General features: G+C 46.5%; 1 protein-coding gene across 9 annotated transcripts in view; it reads left to right on the top strand.

Annotated features, from left to right (window-relative positions):
* The window catches only part of Dapk2 (death associated protein kinase 2), a 166,570-nt gene that overhangs the window by 79,563 nt on the left and 73,801 nt on the right, over positions 1 to 13,206 (top strand). For all 9 annotated transcript variants that reach the window (XM_058573353.1, XM_058573355.1, XM_058573348.1 and 6 more), the window contains one exon: positions 9,378 to 9,507. In XM_058573353.1, coding sequence (XP_058429336.1) covers positions 9,378 to 9,507 — 130 coding nt within the window. The remainder of the gene's footprint in view (positions 1 to 9,377; positions 9,508 to 13,206) is intronic.

Genomic DNA, 13,206 nt, shown 5'->3' on the forward strand with positions numbered 1-13,206 from the left:
TAATTGCTCTTTCAACAACTGGATCACAAAATTCCTGCAAACTTAACAACCTGCTTTCATGAACCAGTAGGCTCCCATACTCCGTAGGCAAAAGCATTTTTTTAAGCAGGATAGTTCCATTCTAGACTCAGTGTTGTTGTGGCAGCAGTAATGGAATAATAATGACAGATAACATTTATGGAGCACTTATTTACTATGTAGCTCAGTAGTGGTGCGCTTGCCTAGTATACATGAGGCCCTGAGTTCAATCCCCAGTATGGGGCAAAAAAAAAGCCCACAAAAAACCCGAACTATACATGGGCATTTATTGTTATTATTATTATCTATAATTTTGATGATACTGGTGCTCTACCACTAAATGACATCCCCAGGTTTTTCTATTTTTTATTTTGAGACAGGGTCTTGCTAAATTGCTGAAGCTGGCCTTGAACTTGCAATCCTCCTGCCTAGTCCTCCCAAGTAGCTGGGATTACAAGCATGCTATGCAGGCTCTTTTCTAGGTACCTTGCATGTATTTACTCATTTTATCCGTAAAACAACCTTAACAAGAAGACTCTGTGATTGTGTCAGGGAAAGGGGAGGTTGTTAGATGATTCCTAGGGCTTCATAGTGCCTCCTCAGAACCCTTTACTATATTAATCTTTCCATTTGGCAGATGAGGGGTTCAAGGCTCAGAGAACTGAGTGGCTTGCCAAAGTCACAGAGCTAACACAGGGCAGAAATGGAACTCAAACCCAAGTCTGTCTGATGATAGAGTTCCCAAATGCTGGGCATCAAGTGACTTGACTTTCTTGTAGAGCTTGCTTTACAACACTGACTCTAAGCCCCACTCCTGGTGAGTTTGATTTATTTGGCATCAAATTTTTAATATGATCCCCAGGGAATGACAAGAGGTAAGCATCGTTTGGACAGTTGAGGCCCTCAAAGCACAGCTAGGGGCTCAGAATGCCAGTATTCAGACCTAGATTCCTTGCTGGCTAGATGGGGGCACTGACCAGCCTAACCTGACCTGATGGCTTCACAGAGTTGATGAAGGGACATGCCGGGAGAGCCCACAGCAAATGCTAGTTGTCCTATGATACAGACTGCAAAGCCTGTGGACTGACTGGCTCAGCACTGGAAGTGGTCCTAGAATGACCTTGAAGCAAATTCTTATTTCCCTACCTCCCCACCAGAGCATAGAAACAGAAAGGTAGTGGTTTTCTTTCCTGCTTTACCCCTCAGGGCAGCAGGAGGTCAGAGCTAGACAGTGGCCTTCTGCAGTAGAGGAGTGGCCAGAGGCTGTGGTTTGACAAATCGAAGTGCATCCAAGTTCAGGCCCTTTCTTAAGCCACAGCTGTGGGTTTTCTGGGAAAAAATATGGAGCTGGAGCAACAAAGTGATGAGGACCAGACCAAGCTTGGAATATCCAGTTTCCCAGCAGGCAGGGGTGATCCCAAGGGAACTCTTGCATCCACTAGAGGAAGGCGGGGGCCATCTGGGAGAGTGGAGCTGGGCATAGCAGTGAACACCTGTAATCCTAGAAACTCAGGAGGCTGAGGCAAGAAGATTGCAAGTTTGAGGCCAACTTCGGTGACTTAGTGAGACCCTGTCAAAAAAATAAAAAGGACTTGAATCAAATGTATGAAATATGATATGTCAAAAGCTATGTAATGTTTTGAACAACTAATAATAATAATATAAAAAAATAAAAAATAAATTAAAAGGGCTGAGAATGTAGATCATTGGTATGGTGCCCCTGGGTTCAATTGCTAGCAACACACACACACACACACACACACACACACACACATTGGGAAAGTGGAAAGTACACAGGATTTGGGTCAACCCCATTGCCTACTAGCTAAGGCCTGTTGGGCAAACACTTAACCTCTCATTCATCAGTTTCTTCATCTGTAAAACCAGAGTGATGACAAGTCCTTGCCTCACAGAGTGAGGGTCAAACGTGTTGAGTGTAAACTATAAAGTGAACCACTGGCTGGGTGCTTTGAGGAGCATAGGAAGTGCATTTGCCCTCAGTAAGTGTGTGATTCAGCCAGGGAGGCACAGTGGTGCTGCGGGTAGAGAGGCCAGCACAAGAGTGGAGCCTGGAGGGGAAGGGGCTGGGCTGTGGGTTCAGTGATGCTACTCGGGGAGACAGGATTTTGTCAGGGCCACGCAGGGCGAATAGCAGATGATAATAAAAGGTTTCATTTTTAGAAGGAGACATAATCAAGGGAATAGTCACAGGAATAATGATAACAGATACAGGCCTCTTGATGTGTCTTGTTTGATTCTCCTAGAAACCCTTTAGAGGTGGGTTTCATTATTATTCCTAATTTATAGGTGAGAAACCTAAAGCTGAGAGAGGTTACACAACTTGTCCGGCCTGAGGATGCTGGTAATTTTGGATTTGAATCCAGATTCCAAGCCCTGTGCTCTTTGCGGTTACCTATATTGATTCTACAAAAGCAGGATGTGTGCGAGGTACCTATGTGATTGTGCTGACCTGTTCATTCATTTGTCTAGTAAACAATAACTGAGCACCTACCACAATGCCAGCCACTCTTAGGTGCTAGGGATGGAAGTGAGGCTCTCGACCAGAGGGCCTCTGGGTGGGAACAACTAGCTGTGGGTGTTGTGGGGGAGTAGGTCACAGCAGACATTTCAGTGTGGGTGCCAGAGCTGGGTGGTGAGGAAGAGAAGGAGCTTGTCAGGAAGGTCACTCCAGCAGAGTGATCTGCAGGGGTGGTGGTGAATGCAGAGATACGGGAATGCAGCAGAAGGCTGTCCAGAGCTGGGAGAGGGTCAGGAGGTCCTTGAATGGAAGTGAATGTTGGCATAGGCTACACTGGAGGCTCGGGGGAAGGGGCTGCCTGTGGTCTCACTCCAGTGTGCCTGAAGGCGAAGGAGCCACAGCAGCTTGGAAACCTGCCACAGAGGCCTGGCAGCAAGCAACCTCACTTTCTCAGGTTGCCCAGTGCTGCCTGAATAATCTGGGCTGGACTTGCATTGTCAAGGGAAGGTTCTCAGGCAGTTTCCTTGTCCCCATAGCACAGACATGGCTGGGTCTCAGCTCTGCTGAGTTGAGCAGCCTCATCCAGCAGCAGGCAGGCTATGCAGGCACCTGGAGAGGGCACTGGACTGGGGTTCAGCAGACTTGGGCTCTGCTCCTTGCTCTTGACCTCTCTGGTCTTCTCTATAACATGAAGGGGCTAAATGATCTGTGAGATCCCTTGAATCCCCAATATTGTGAGCCTGGGGGGTAAAATGGGGTAGGAGGAAGGAAGCAGGGAAGGTCTGTGAAAGGGAACAGTCTTTAACTGAGTGCAGGTGATTCAATCAGTACTCAGTCTGAGCTCCCTGGTGTGACTATTAGTGCTGCATCCCAGAAAAGAATGAACACCTGTAGCCCTGTTCTCTGCTATCGCTCTGGGTACTGCTCCTTATGTGGACCATCTTTCTGAATCCTCAGAACAACTCCATGACTTGTTAGATGTTGTCCCCATTTTACAAATGGGAAACCAAGGCTCTAAGAGATCCAATGAGTTTGCCCAGATTTCACATTGTAAGTGGCAGAGCTGAGATTCGAATCCAGGCCTGCCTGACTCCAAATCCTTCTGTTTTGCACTTTACTACATAGCCTCCTGAGGGTGCCTTCATTCTGCATGGGCTCCTGGGCATGCCATGATAGGGCCTTGGGGCACAGGTCCCCCCTGGAGGACCAGCATCTAGTTGGCACTACAGTAGGAAGCTTTGGCCAGATCCAGCAGGACACGAAGGGACATGTTGGTCTCTCCCAAGATGCCTGCCTAGCAAGCAGAGCTTGGTGGGTTTGTTTGGACACACGGAAGGCAGTCCTGCTTCCTGGAGGCAGCTCCACAATCCCAGAGTCAGGCAATAGCAGTACCTACAGGAGTGTGAGCCCTTCCTCTAGCCATACTTTGGAGATGATGTCAGGTGTGTGGGTGAAGTATCTAGTTAAAGTAAACCAAGCTTCAGGAGAATGATAGGAGTAAAGGAGTATGGATATCCTTCTACCCAGGGGTTGGGCTGGCTTGGGCCCAGCTGTCTGGGACTGCGCAGCCTTTTCTTCCGTCCTGATCTGGGGCCAGGAGACTGAGCCTTTTCATGTCCTGCCTTGGTCCCAGAGCAGTGGAATTTTGCCCAACTCACTTGGTAGTTTGTGCCACCCCTTGAAATTGCTTAGCTTAGACCTTGAAAGGGCTTTGGATGGCACCCAGTGTCTAACCTAGAACTGGGGGCTGAGGCTCAGAGAAAGGAAGCATCTAGTCTAAATTCCCACAGCCTTGAGTGATGGAGCTAGAACTGCAGTTTCCAACCCCAGGCCTGGGCTCTTTCCATCACTCTACTATGTTGGAATAGTGGGAAGTCTTAGACCAAACCCTGGGGGAAGTGCTACTTTGCTTGTCCTTGGGCTACCTTTCAGACTCTCCCTTAGTCCAATGCCTTCCTGACCAACCCTGTAACCTCACCAAGGGGAGGAGTGTGCTCTGGCGCCCCTAGTGGTGGTGAAAGGCCTCCACAGGGCAGGAAAGAAGGAGCTACATAGCCTGCTTCTTTCAATTCATTTCTGCAATATTAATAACATGCAGCATGCAAGACAACATAGGCAATGCCAGGAACTTTAAAACCGAATTGAATTTCCCCAAGGAAAAAGTCACCAACTAGGAAAGTAGCCTCACAGATGAGAGTCCTATGGCTTAGCTCTGCTAGCAAGTGTTGGCTCTGAAGAGATTAGAACACATGATCAGGGGAAGCGTCCCTGAAACTACAAGAAAGTAAAAGGAGGCAGGAGTCCTAAGGCATTGACTGGAAGTGTGAGGAGCAGTAGGAAAGGCATTCCAGGCAAGAAGAGCAGAGGCTGGAATTGAGAGGTCGTCCTGATGGTAGGTACATAGCCAGGGGTGGACCATGAGGCTGGAAGGGAAGCCTGAGGGGGCCAGTGCAGAACTGTGAGCCTCAGATATCAGGCACATTCTCTGGTAGTCAGTGACACCACTGAAGATAATTCACCAGGCTAGGTGATGTTGTGGGAGAATAGGGCATAGACTGCCAGGGAAGCTCTCCTGGCTCTGCCATCATGAGCTATGGGGCACTGAGCAAGTCATTTATCTCCCTGGGCTTCTTTGAAATAGGGATGTGAATAGAACCTTTCATTCAGGGAGGTTGCAAGGATCACATAGAGCTCTGGCATGAAGCATGCTTTGGTAAATGTGTGGTAAATTTTAGTTCCTGCTCAGCCTCCTGGGTATTATCAAGCTACTAGTAGAGGTTGGGATAGCAAGAAGGAAAGTCTTTCTGAAAGCAGGAGGAGCCACAGACATGGTGGTCCAAGTCCCCTGGCCAGCCTGGAACCCCCTTGGTGACCTGGGAAGGAAGCAGAGCATTATTTGGTGGCAAAGAGCTCATGGCCTCTATATGTTCCCTGTCAGGGCAGGTCTGAGTGTGCAGGTACATATGTCTAAATGGTCTGATGAGTAAGCCATGAGGCAGGGATAAAATCCCCAGTCCTGACCATCCAACAGAGCATTCCTGCTGCCCCAGCTGGCCGCTTCCCCAGCTGAAATCCCCAGGCAGTGTTCACTTATCCAGACCCAGCTTGGGTCCTCTCCTGCAAGACCTCTGTCTTCTCATCTGAAATATCCAGGTCAAGAGCTCCCAAGTCTTGTGAGTGCCAGGCCAGGGATTTAGCCTGGGGGCCACTTACCTGCAGGGAAGTATCATCAGAAGACAAGGCACTCTGGCACCTGCTCCAGCCACAAGCCTACTGGGTTGCTCAGCTCAAATGGCCTGCCCACCTCTCTAGGATAAAGTCATAAGATCCTTGAGAATGGGAAGGGGGATCATTTGTTGGGTAGAAGTACAAGGTTGGGGTCTGATAGATAAACATTGAATCTTGCATCTACCAGCTTTGTGTTGCAATCTTGGTTTCTTTTTCTACAAATGAGGAACAATAACACCCACCCAAGGAGGCAGTTGAGAGAGTTGAATGAGGTATAAAGTATGTCATGCACTTGGTTGATGCTAGGTCCTGCATATTTCAGGGGCTTAATAAATGGCACCTTTACTTACTCAGGAAGCATTTATTGAGCACCTGGTAGCTGCTGGGCCCTATCTCAAGCTCTGGTGATAGGAACAAAACCCTTAGGAAGCTTGCAGTCCATTGGAAGGAGACAGATAAGTAATCAGACAAGCTCAGCAGTGTAAGAAGCACAATGCTTGGAAGAACAGGATGTTTGGGGGGAACTGGGGAGATGGTGGGCAGGGGGAGAGCAGGAAAGGCCTTCTGGATGAGGAACTATCTAACTGAAATATGAAGAGAAATCAGCCAGGTTTGGGGAGGGGCCAGGATGGAAAAAAGTGTTCCAAGCAGGGGAGAAGTCACTTGCTGTATGTTAGGTCCTTAGGGCAGAGCTGGAGATAGGTGTCAATGCCCTGGAGACGCCTCAGTTTTTTCTCCTCCACCTTATCCCTGCTGCTCTGCAGGCCCAGGGATAACAGGTCTGGGTGTTTGTCCACTGTGGCTTCCATCCCCGTACAGTGTGAGGGCCTTGGGCTATGGTGGTTAATAGGGCCCATGTCCTGACCCCTCAGCCTAAGAGAGGTCTCAGGGCCTCTCCCCAGGAGGGCAAGTTCCTAACAAGGTGCCTGAGAAATATAGGTGAATGGAGGAGGAGCAGTCTGCTTGGAAGTGTGCCACTCACTGCAGGGGGCACCAGGGCACTTGGGCTCCTTGGGCAACCACAGTAGGGCTGAGCCCAGGAAACCTAACTGGGTCCTGTCCTCTGATCTCTCTCACCCTTCTCTCCTTTCCGTTTTTTTTTTTGGTTTTGTTTTTCTCTCCCCCCCCCCCCCCCCCCCCGCCCTCTGTCTTTGATTCTGGGGAATTGAACTCAGGGGCACTCTACCTCTGAGCCACATCCCCAGCCCTATTTTGTATTTTATGTAGAGGCAGGGTCTCATTGAGTTGCCTAGCCCCTCACTTTTTTGCTAAGGCTGGCTTTGAACTCACGATCCTCTTGCCTCAGCCTCCTGAGCTGCTGAGACATGTGCCACTGAATCCGGCTCCCTTCTCTCTTTTCTGCATAGACTAAGAATCTGCTCTGCCTTGGGAAAGGACTTTGACATATTTTCAAAATAAAGTTGAGAGTAATCTCCTGAGGGGAAGAATAAATAAGTTTTAAAAATGCAAAAGGAAATGTGTTATTTATTTATTTTTCATGGTGGAAAAAAATGCAGGGGAGGGCCTCAGCAGGCTCCCTTGAGTGAAAGTTTCCAGCCACAGTGACAGAAGGTCACAGAGACTTTAGGGAGATAGGGACACCTGGGGAGTGAGGGGTGGGCTCTGGTCCAGATTCAATATGAGTTCAGCTAAGAGGTAGGGCCAGGCTCAGTATGCCACTGTCAGGGATCAGTACAGCTGGGGGAGGGGACAGTGACAATGCAGTCCTGAATCCTCCCTCCAGCTGAGGACAGCTCTGCTAGGGGAGCCAGGCAGTCAGCAAAGGACCACTGGCAGGGGACCTGCCAAATGTCATAACAAAAAGTCATGAAAAAAACTTTTTTCATATCCAAAGAAGTGCAGAGAAGCCAGAAGGGGAGGGTTCACTGTGGAGTTGTGGGGGCCTCAGGGGGGTATGAGAGCCCCAGGCTGTGATGAAGGTCTTCAAGGTGAAGGGTTAAGTTAGACTTTGAAGCTCAGCCAGGATTCAGTGAATGGAGATGGAACAGAGGCCTTCAGGGAGGGTGAATGGTATGAGCAGAGGTGCAAGGTGGGCAATCCCATGGTACTTTGAGAAACGGGGATGTTCAATTTTCTTAAACATTTATTTATTTACTTCACAGTCACATGCCATACAATTCACTCACTAAATGGGCAGTTTACAAAGTTGTAATAATCAATACCACAACCATTCATAGAACGATTAAAGAACATTTTCGTCACCCAAAAAGAAACCATGTACCCATTAACATTCACTCCTCACCCGCTTATTCCCCCTTATCCCAGGCAACTACAGATCTACTTTTTCTCTATGGATTTGCCATTCTGTTTTTCATATAAATAGAATTTTATGATTTGTGACCTTTTGTGTTTGTTTTCTTTCACTTAGAATAATTTTTTTTTTTAAAAAATTGAAATTGTAGATGGACAGCATGCCTTTATTTTATCTATTTCATTTTTATTTGGTGTTAAGGATAGAACCCAGCACCTAACACATGCTAGGCAAGGGCGCTGCCACTGAGCTGTAGCCCCAGCCCTAGAATAATATTTGAAAGTATGGATCAGTACTTTATTCCTTTTTATTTGACTTAATTAATTTTTATGGTTGAATAATATTCCTACATGAATACAATATGTGGTATGTGTTTATCACATTTTGTTTATCCATTTATTAGTTGGTGGACATTTTCCACTTTGGGGCTATTGGGAATATATTGCTATGAACATTTGTGTGCAGATTTTTGTATGGATGAATGTTTTCAGGACATTCCAGTTTGAGTGAAGTTTAGGACAGTTGCGGGGCAAGAGAAGAAAAAGGATGAAGCTGAGGGACCTGCCCAACTGGTTCCTAGTCTGAGGGCGAGGGTGGGAGTGAGAAGGGTGGAATTTAGGACCCTGTTCTAGCGTCACTGGGAGCCAGGGGTGATTCAGGGCCCCAGCAGGGCTGCCTGGCTGCTCACCAGCCTGCACTGTTGTGTCTGGACTGGTAGATATTTGCAGGGCTGGAAACAGTCTGGGGCACTTGGTATTTTCCCTGGAAATCAGGTGCATTTTATCCTGTGACCTGCTGAGACCCAAAATTAGTTAAACACATGGAGAAGTATGGGCTGCACAGTTAGTCTGGGGGGAGGGGGGAGTCTTGTCAACAGGAAGCTGGCTGGCCCCAGGGAAAGAGGTGGTCAGGAAGCTCAAGGTCAATAAGCCAAATATAAACCACCACCAAGCCATGCTGCCCTGCCCCCATGGCACTTGCAGCAGAGGTGGCTTTGTTTATAGGAAATGCTGCGAGCATCTTGTTGACCCTTTCTGACAGATTGGGCAACAGAGACACTGCATTAAAGGAATCTGTCATTCAGAGAGAGGAAGGAAATTAAAGCTGAATTCTCTGGTCTGCTATGGGCATCTGGTTTGGTAAAACCCAGGCCTTACCCTCAACACTCTGCCTGTTTTTGAGCTCACAGAAGACTGAGGACACAAAAACAAGAGTTGTGCTATTTTAGTCTCCTAAAAAAGAACAACAAACTCCACCCCAAACCCCAAAGCAAAAACAAAAAACAGGGCTTTAATCACCATCTCTTCTTCCTTCTTTTTTCTTTTTTGTTTTTCTTTCTTTTGTTCTCTTTCTCTCTCTCTCTTTTCTTTTGTTCTCCAGCCAGAAAACATTATGTTATTAGACAAGAATATTCCCATTCCACACATCAAGCTGATTGATTTTGGCCTGGCTCACGAAATAGAAGATGGAGTTGAATTTAAGAACATTTTTGGGACACCAGAATTTGTTGGTAAGTTGTAGGCCTGTTTCTCTCCCAGAGAAGAATCAAAATATAGAGAAGTCCTGGAAACAAAGCTCGAGTCTGAGGCTGTGGCCTCTGGGCTAAGAGAGGATGCTGTGGGACACCCACTAGAAACCTAATGGGAGTGGGGGCAGATATCTTGTTTGGGTCTGGGTGAGAGTCCAGGTATAGGCTTTGAGCACCCAATGGGACAGGGAGTGACCAGAGAGGACCTTCCAGAGTTGAATCCTCCCAGAACTGGCTCTACCTCTTGCTCCTAGATGAGTTTATCACATATATTTAAAATCACCTTGCTCTCTTGCATTCCCACAAACTCTGCCTTCCATGAAGTAGCTTTTGATTTCCTAAAAAAGAAAAAGACAATTGTTTTCAAAGTCCCAGATCCACCTACCTGCCTCTTTTGTGCCCACCTTTATTCATGCTTGCGGTACCTGGCTCCAACAGGACCCTGGATGCCCTCTTCCTTCTGTATCTCTTTCCCTTGGTCCAGGCCCTACTTTCCTGTACTCCAGAAGCCTTTTCATGGGGCTTGGGCCAAAGGTTGGGGAATCACAAAGAAATAGTCCTGTAGAGAGGAAAGGAATGGGAATTGAGAACCTACATCTATCTTTCTGCTTCGACTATCTTTCTGCTTCCGGGGTTGGAGAGGTCTTGGGTGTGGTCTCCTCAAAACCTGGGAGCTAAAAATTCCTGACTACAATCTAACCAAAAAGGAAGGCAGGCTGCGGGTGTAGCTCGGTGATAGAGCACTTGCCTAGCTGTTATGCTCGAATTTGGGACCCCCAAAAGACCACCAGAGGCTAAGATCAATGTAAGCAGCAAAGAGGTGTTGATTGCGAGCTAGCTCGGTCCTCCGCGTGCACACACAGCAACTGGTGACGCTGAGAGGCCCGAACCCAGGGTTTGCATCATTTTTATGTATGTGAAGTCCCTGCATTCTCTGGGGAAGGCAGGGACTTCACATACATCATAGCATCTCTTAGCAAATCAGCACACACCGGGGGAAAATCATAAAACAACTCTAAAACATGATTAGCACATTCACTGGCGGGAACAGGTGGGGTAGGGGTGATTGGTTACTACAAGAGGGGGATTCGTTTGAACTGATTGGTTTAAGCCAAGAGGGGTGTTTGTGGTGAACCACATGGTTTCCCAACATGTTGTCAACCACTATAAAGTACTGGGAGGGTCATCTGGCATCCCAGGTATTTCCCTGTCTAATGCTGATTGGTGGCTGCTAGGGGGTTGCTATGGATCCCCACCTAGCCTGGCTGAGTCAGGGACACCTGGCGCAGCAGATCTCTTCTGGTATTTGTAGATAAACAACTCATCAGGGTGGGTAAGTGCCTAGGAGTGTTCTGTGGGTCTTTCCAAGGACAAAGGTCACGCCCCCTTCCTTGGACAGGCTTTGCTTTGAGGTAGAGGCTGGTTTTTCATAGCATGCAAGAGGCTGTGGGTTCAATCCCCAGTACCACCAAAAAAAAAAAAAAAAGGAAGAGAGAATATGTTAGACCTTCCACCCTGAAGGACTCCAGCCTTCATATACCAGCTATGCAGCCACTATGGAATGGTGCTGCAGAGACTCACCCCTGGCTCCCCAGACCCCAGGACAGGGAACCCTGACTATATGCCAGGCACCATGCCTCACACTCTGCAGACTCTGTCTTATTTAATCCTCAGGTGGCCTCATGAAGCAGATTAAATTATTTTCTCCATCAGGTGCCTTCTTTCAGACAACACAAGCAGTAGGTGGTGGCAGTAGATTCAAATACTGATAAGTCAGCATCAAAGCTGGTCTCTTTCTATTATACCAGGGTCACTCTGAGAAGACCCTGCTCTCAAGGAGTTTCCATTTAGTTGTGGATGTAAGACAGTAAACCACTAAATAAAAGTGCTGGAAGGATCTTTTCAGATCATCTGGTCTAGTTAAACAAATGTGGAAATGGAGGATTGGGGAATTTTCATTAAGGAAACCAAAGTTGTTCTTTACCTCTGGTATGACAGATTTTAGGTAAGGTATGGGAGACACAGTGATGATAAGGAGCCAGCCACCCTCAGAATGACATATCCAAGGTCACAGGTTGGTGGGAGAGCCAATTGGAACCTGGGGAACAAGATATGTAGACTCAAACTTTGTCTAAGAGAACAGTTGCTGCCCACCATTCACATATGTGCTTGAAGGGCATATATTTTCATTAGTTAAGTTCATGTAAATTTTTCAATAATAGTCAATAGTTCAACTAGAAATTCAGGGCCATAATGGAAGCCAGGATGTGATTAATTGTAAAGTAAGTAATGTAGATAGCTCTGGAAGACTATTCAGAGAAGATATCCACTCTGGCACAGTCAATGGGATTGATCATGGTCTTGAGTCAGTGAGGGGCAAAAAACGATGGTTGGGGGTGGGGAGAAATCTGAAGTAGTTGGAAAAGAGAGCCAGAATAGAGGAGAAGGAGCACAGCCAGTTCAGTGGTAGCATAGCAGGGGGGAAAGACTAAAATAAGTGCTTTAATTAGGGACAGGTCAAAGTCCACTCTGCATAGAGTTGATTATTCATACCAGATTGTTGGTGTGAGTGGGCTATTGGTAGCTGGAGCCAGACTTTGGAGGTTTTTGCCCAGTGGTATGCAAATGTCTAACAACCAAATCTCAAAAATGAGTCTCTAACTTATAACATTAGCCAATTTCAAGCTACCAGCATGTCATTGAATACAGAGTCCGAGGAGATGCACACAGTTATTTCTTACACCAGTATGGTTTTGTTTGTGATGGGTTTATTTGTATCTTATAGATTTATAGGGGGACTTTTCTAGGCCCTTCCCTGAAATAGGGTGACTTTATTTTCTCAAGACTCCTGAGAAACAGGTTATAAACACTTTGCCTTGCACCCACCACCCATTTGAAATTTCAACCTAAGACCCAGGAATAAAAAGTCTACAAAATCAGGAACAACTGCCAGTAGTTTGGGGGAATCAGGTGTTAAAAAGGCCCTCTAAGTACATGACTGGATCCATGGAAGACATTTTCTTTTGAATACAATTTATAGGAAATAAGAGAGTTGTAAGCCCTTCAGCATGACCCACCCCCAATGAATTGAACTTAAGAGCTGAGATTCAAGCAGCAAGAAAATTCAACAGGAATTTTCTTTTCTTCTGACCTCCCTTGAAGGCAAATGTACATGTCAACAATGCAATCAAAGGCTAGCAAGGTATAGATGTTCAAGGACAAAAGATAACTGAAATTACCAGATGATGACTATGAAATAAGTGGAATGTATACAGAAATAAAAGATGGAACCACAAGAATGAGTAAGGAACACGAGGTGTCAAAAATGATCAAGCAAATTTTTGAAAAAATCAGAGAACTTTAAGAAATTCCATATATAGTCATGTGTCACTGTCTGTCCTGGACGTTACTTTAGGAAGAGACCATAAAAATCAGCTACTCAAAAATGATCATAGTTTGGATGTCAAAGCAATGTCAAATTGCTGTAAGAGTCTCTAAATGCATACTTCCAATTTCTGCACCTATCTTCTTGGACCTGTCTGCAGATTCTTTGTGGATCCCATGGTGAAGACCATGGTCCTAAGAAAGTTTTTCACATACTTACCCCAACAGAGCCGGGAACAAAAAACGTTTTCAGCAATATTGTTCCAATAATGAAAGTAATGGAAACCATCCAAATGG

Source organism: Marmota monax, unplaced genomic scaffold (assembly GCF_021218885.2).
Source record: "Marmota monax isolate L192 unplaced genomic scaffold, Marmota_monax_Labrador192_F-V1.1 WCK01_AAM20220418_F8-fsc00078, whole genome shotgun sequence".
NCBI lineage: Eukaryota > Metazoa > Chordata > Mammalia > Rodentia > Sciuridae > Marmota > Marmota monax.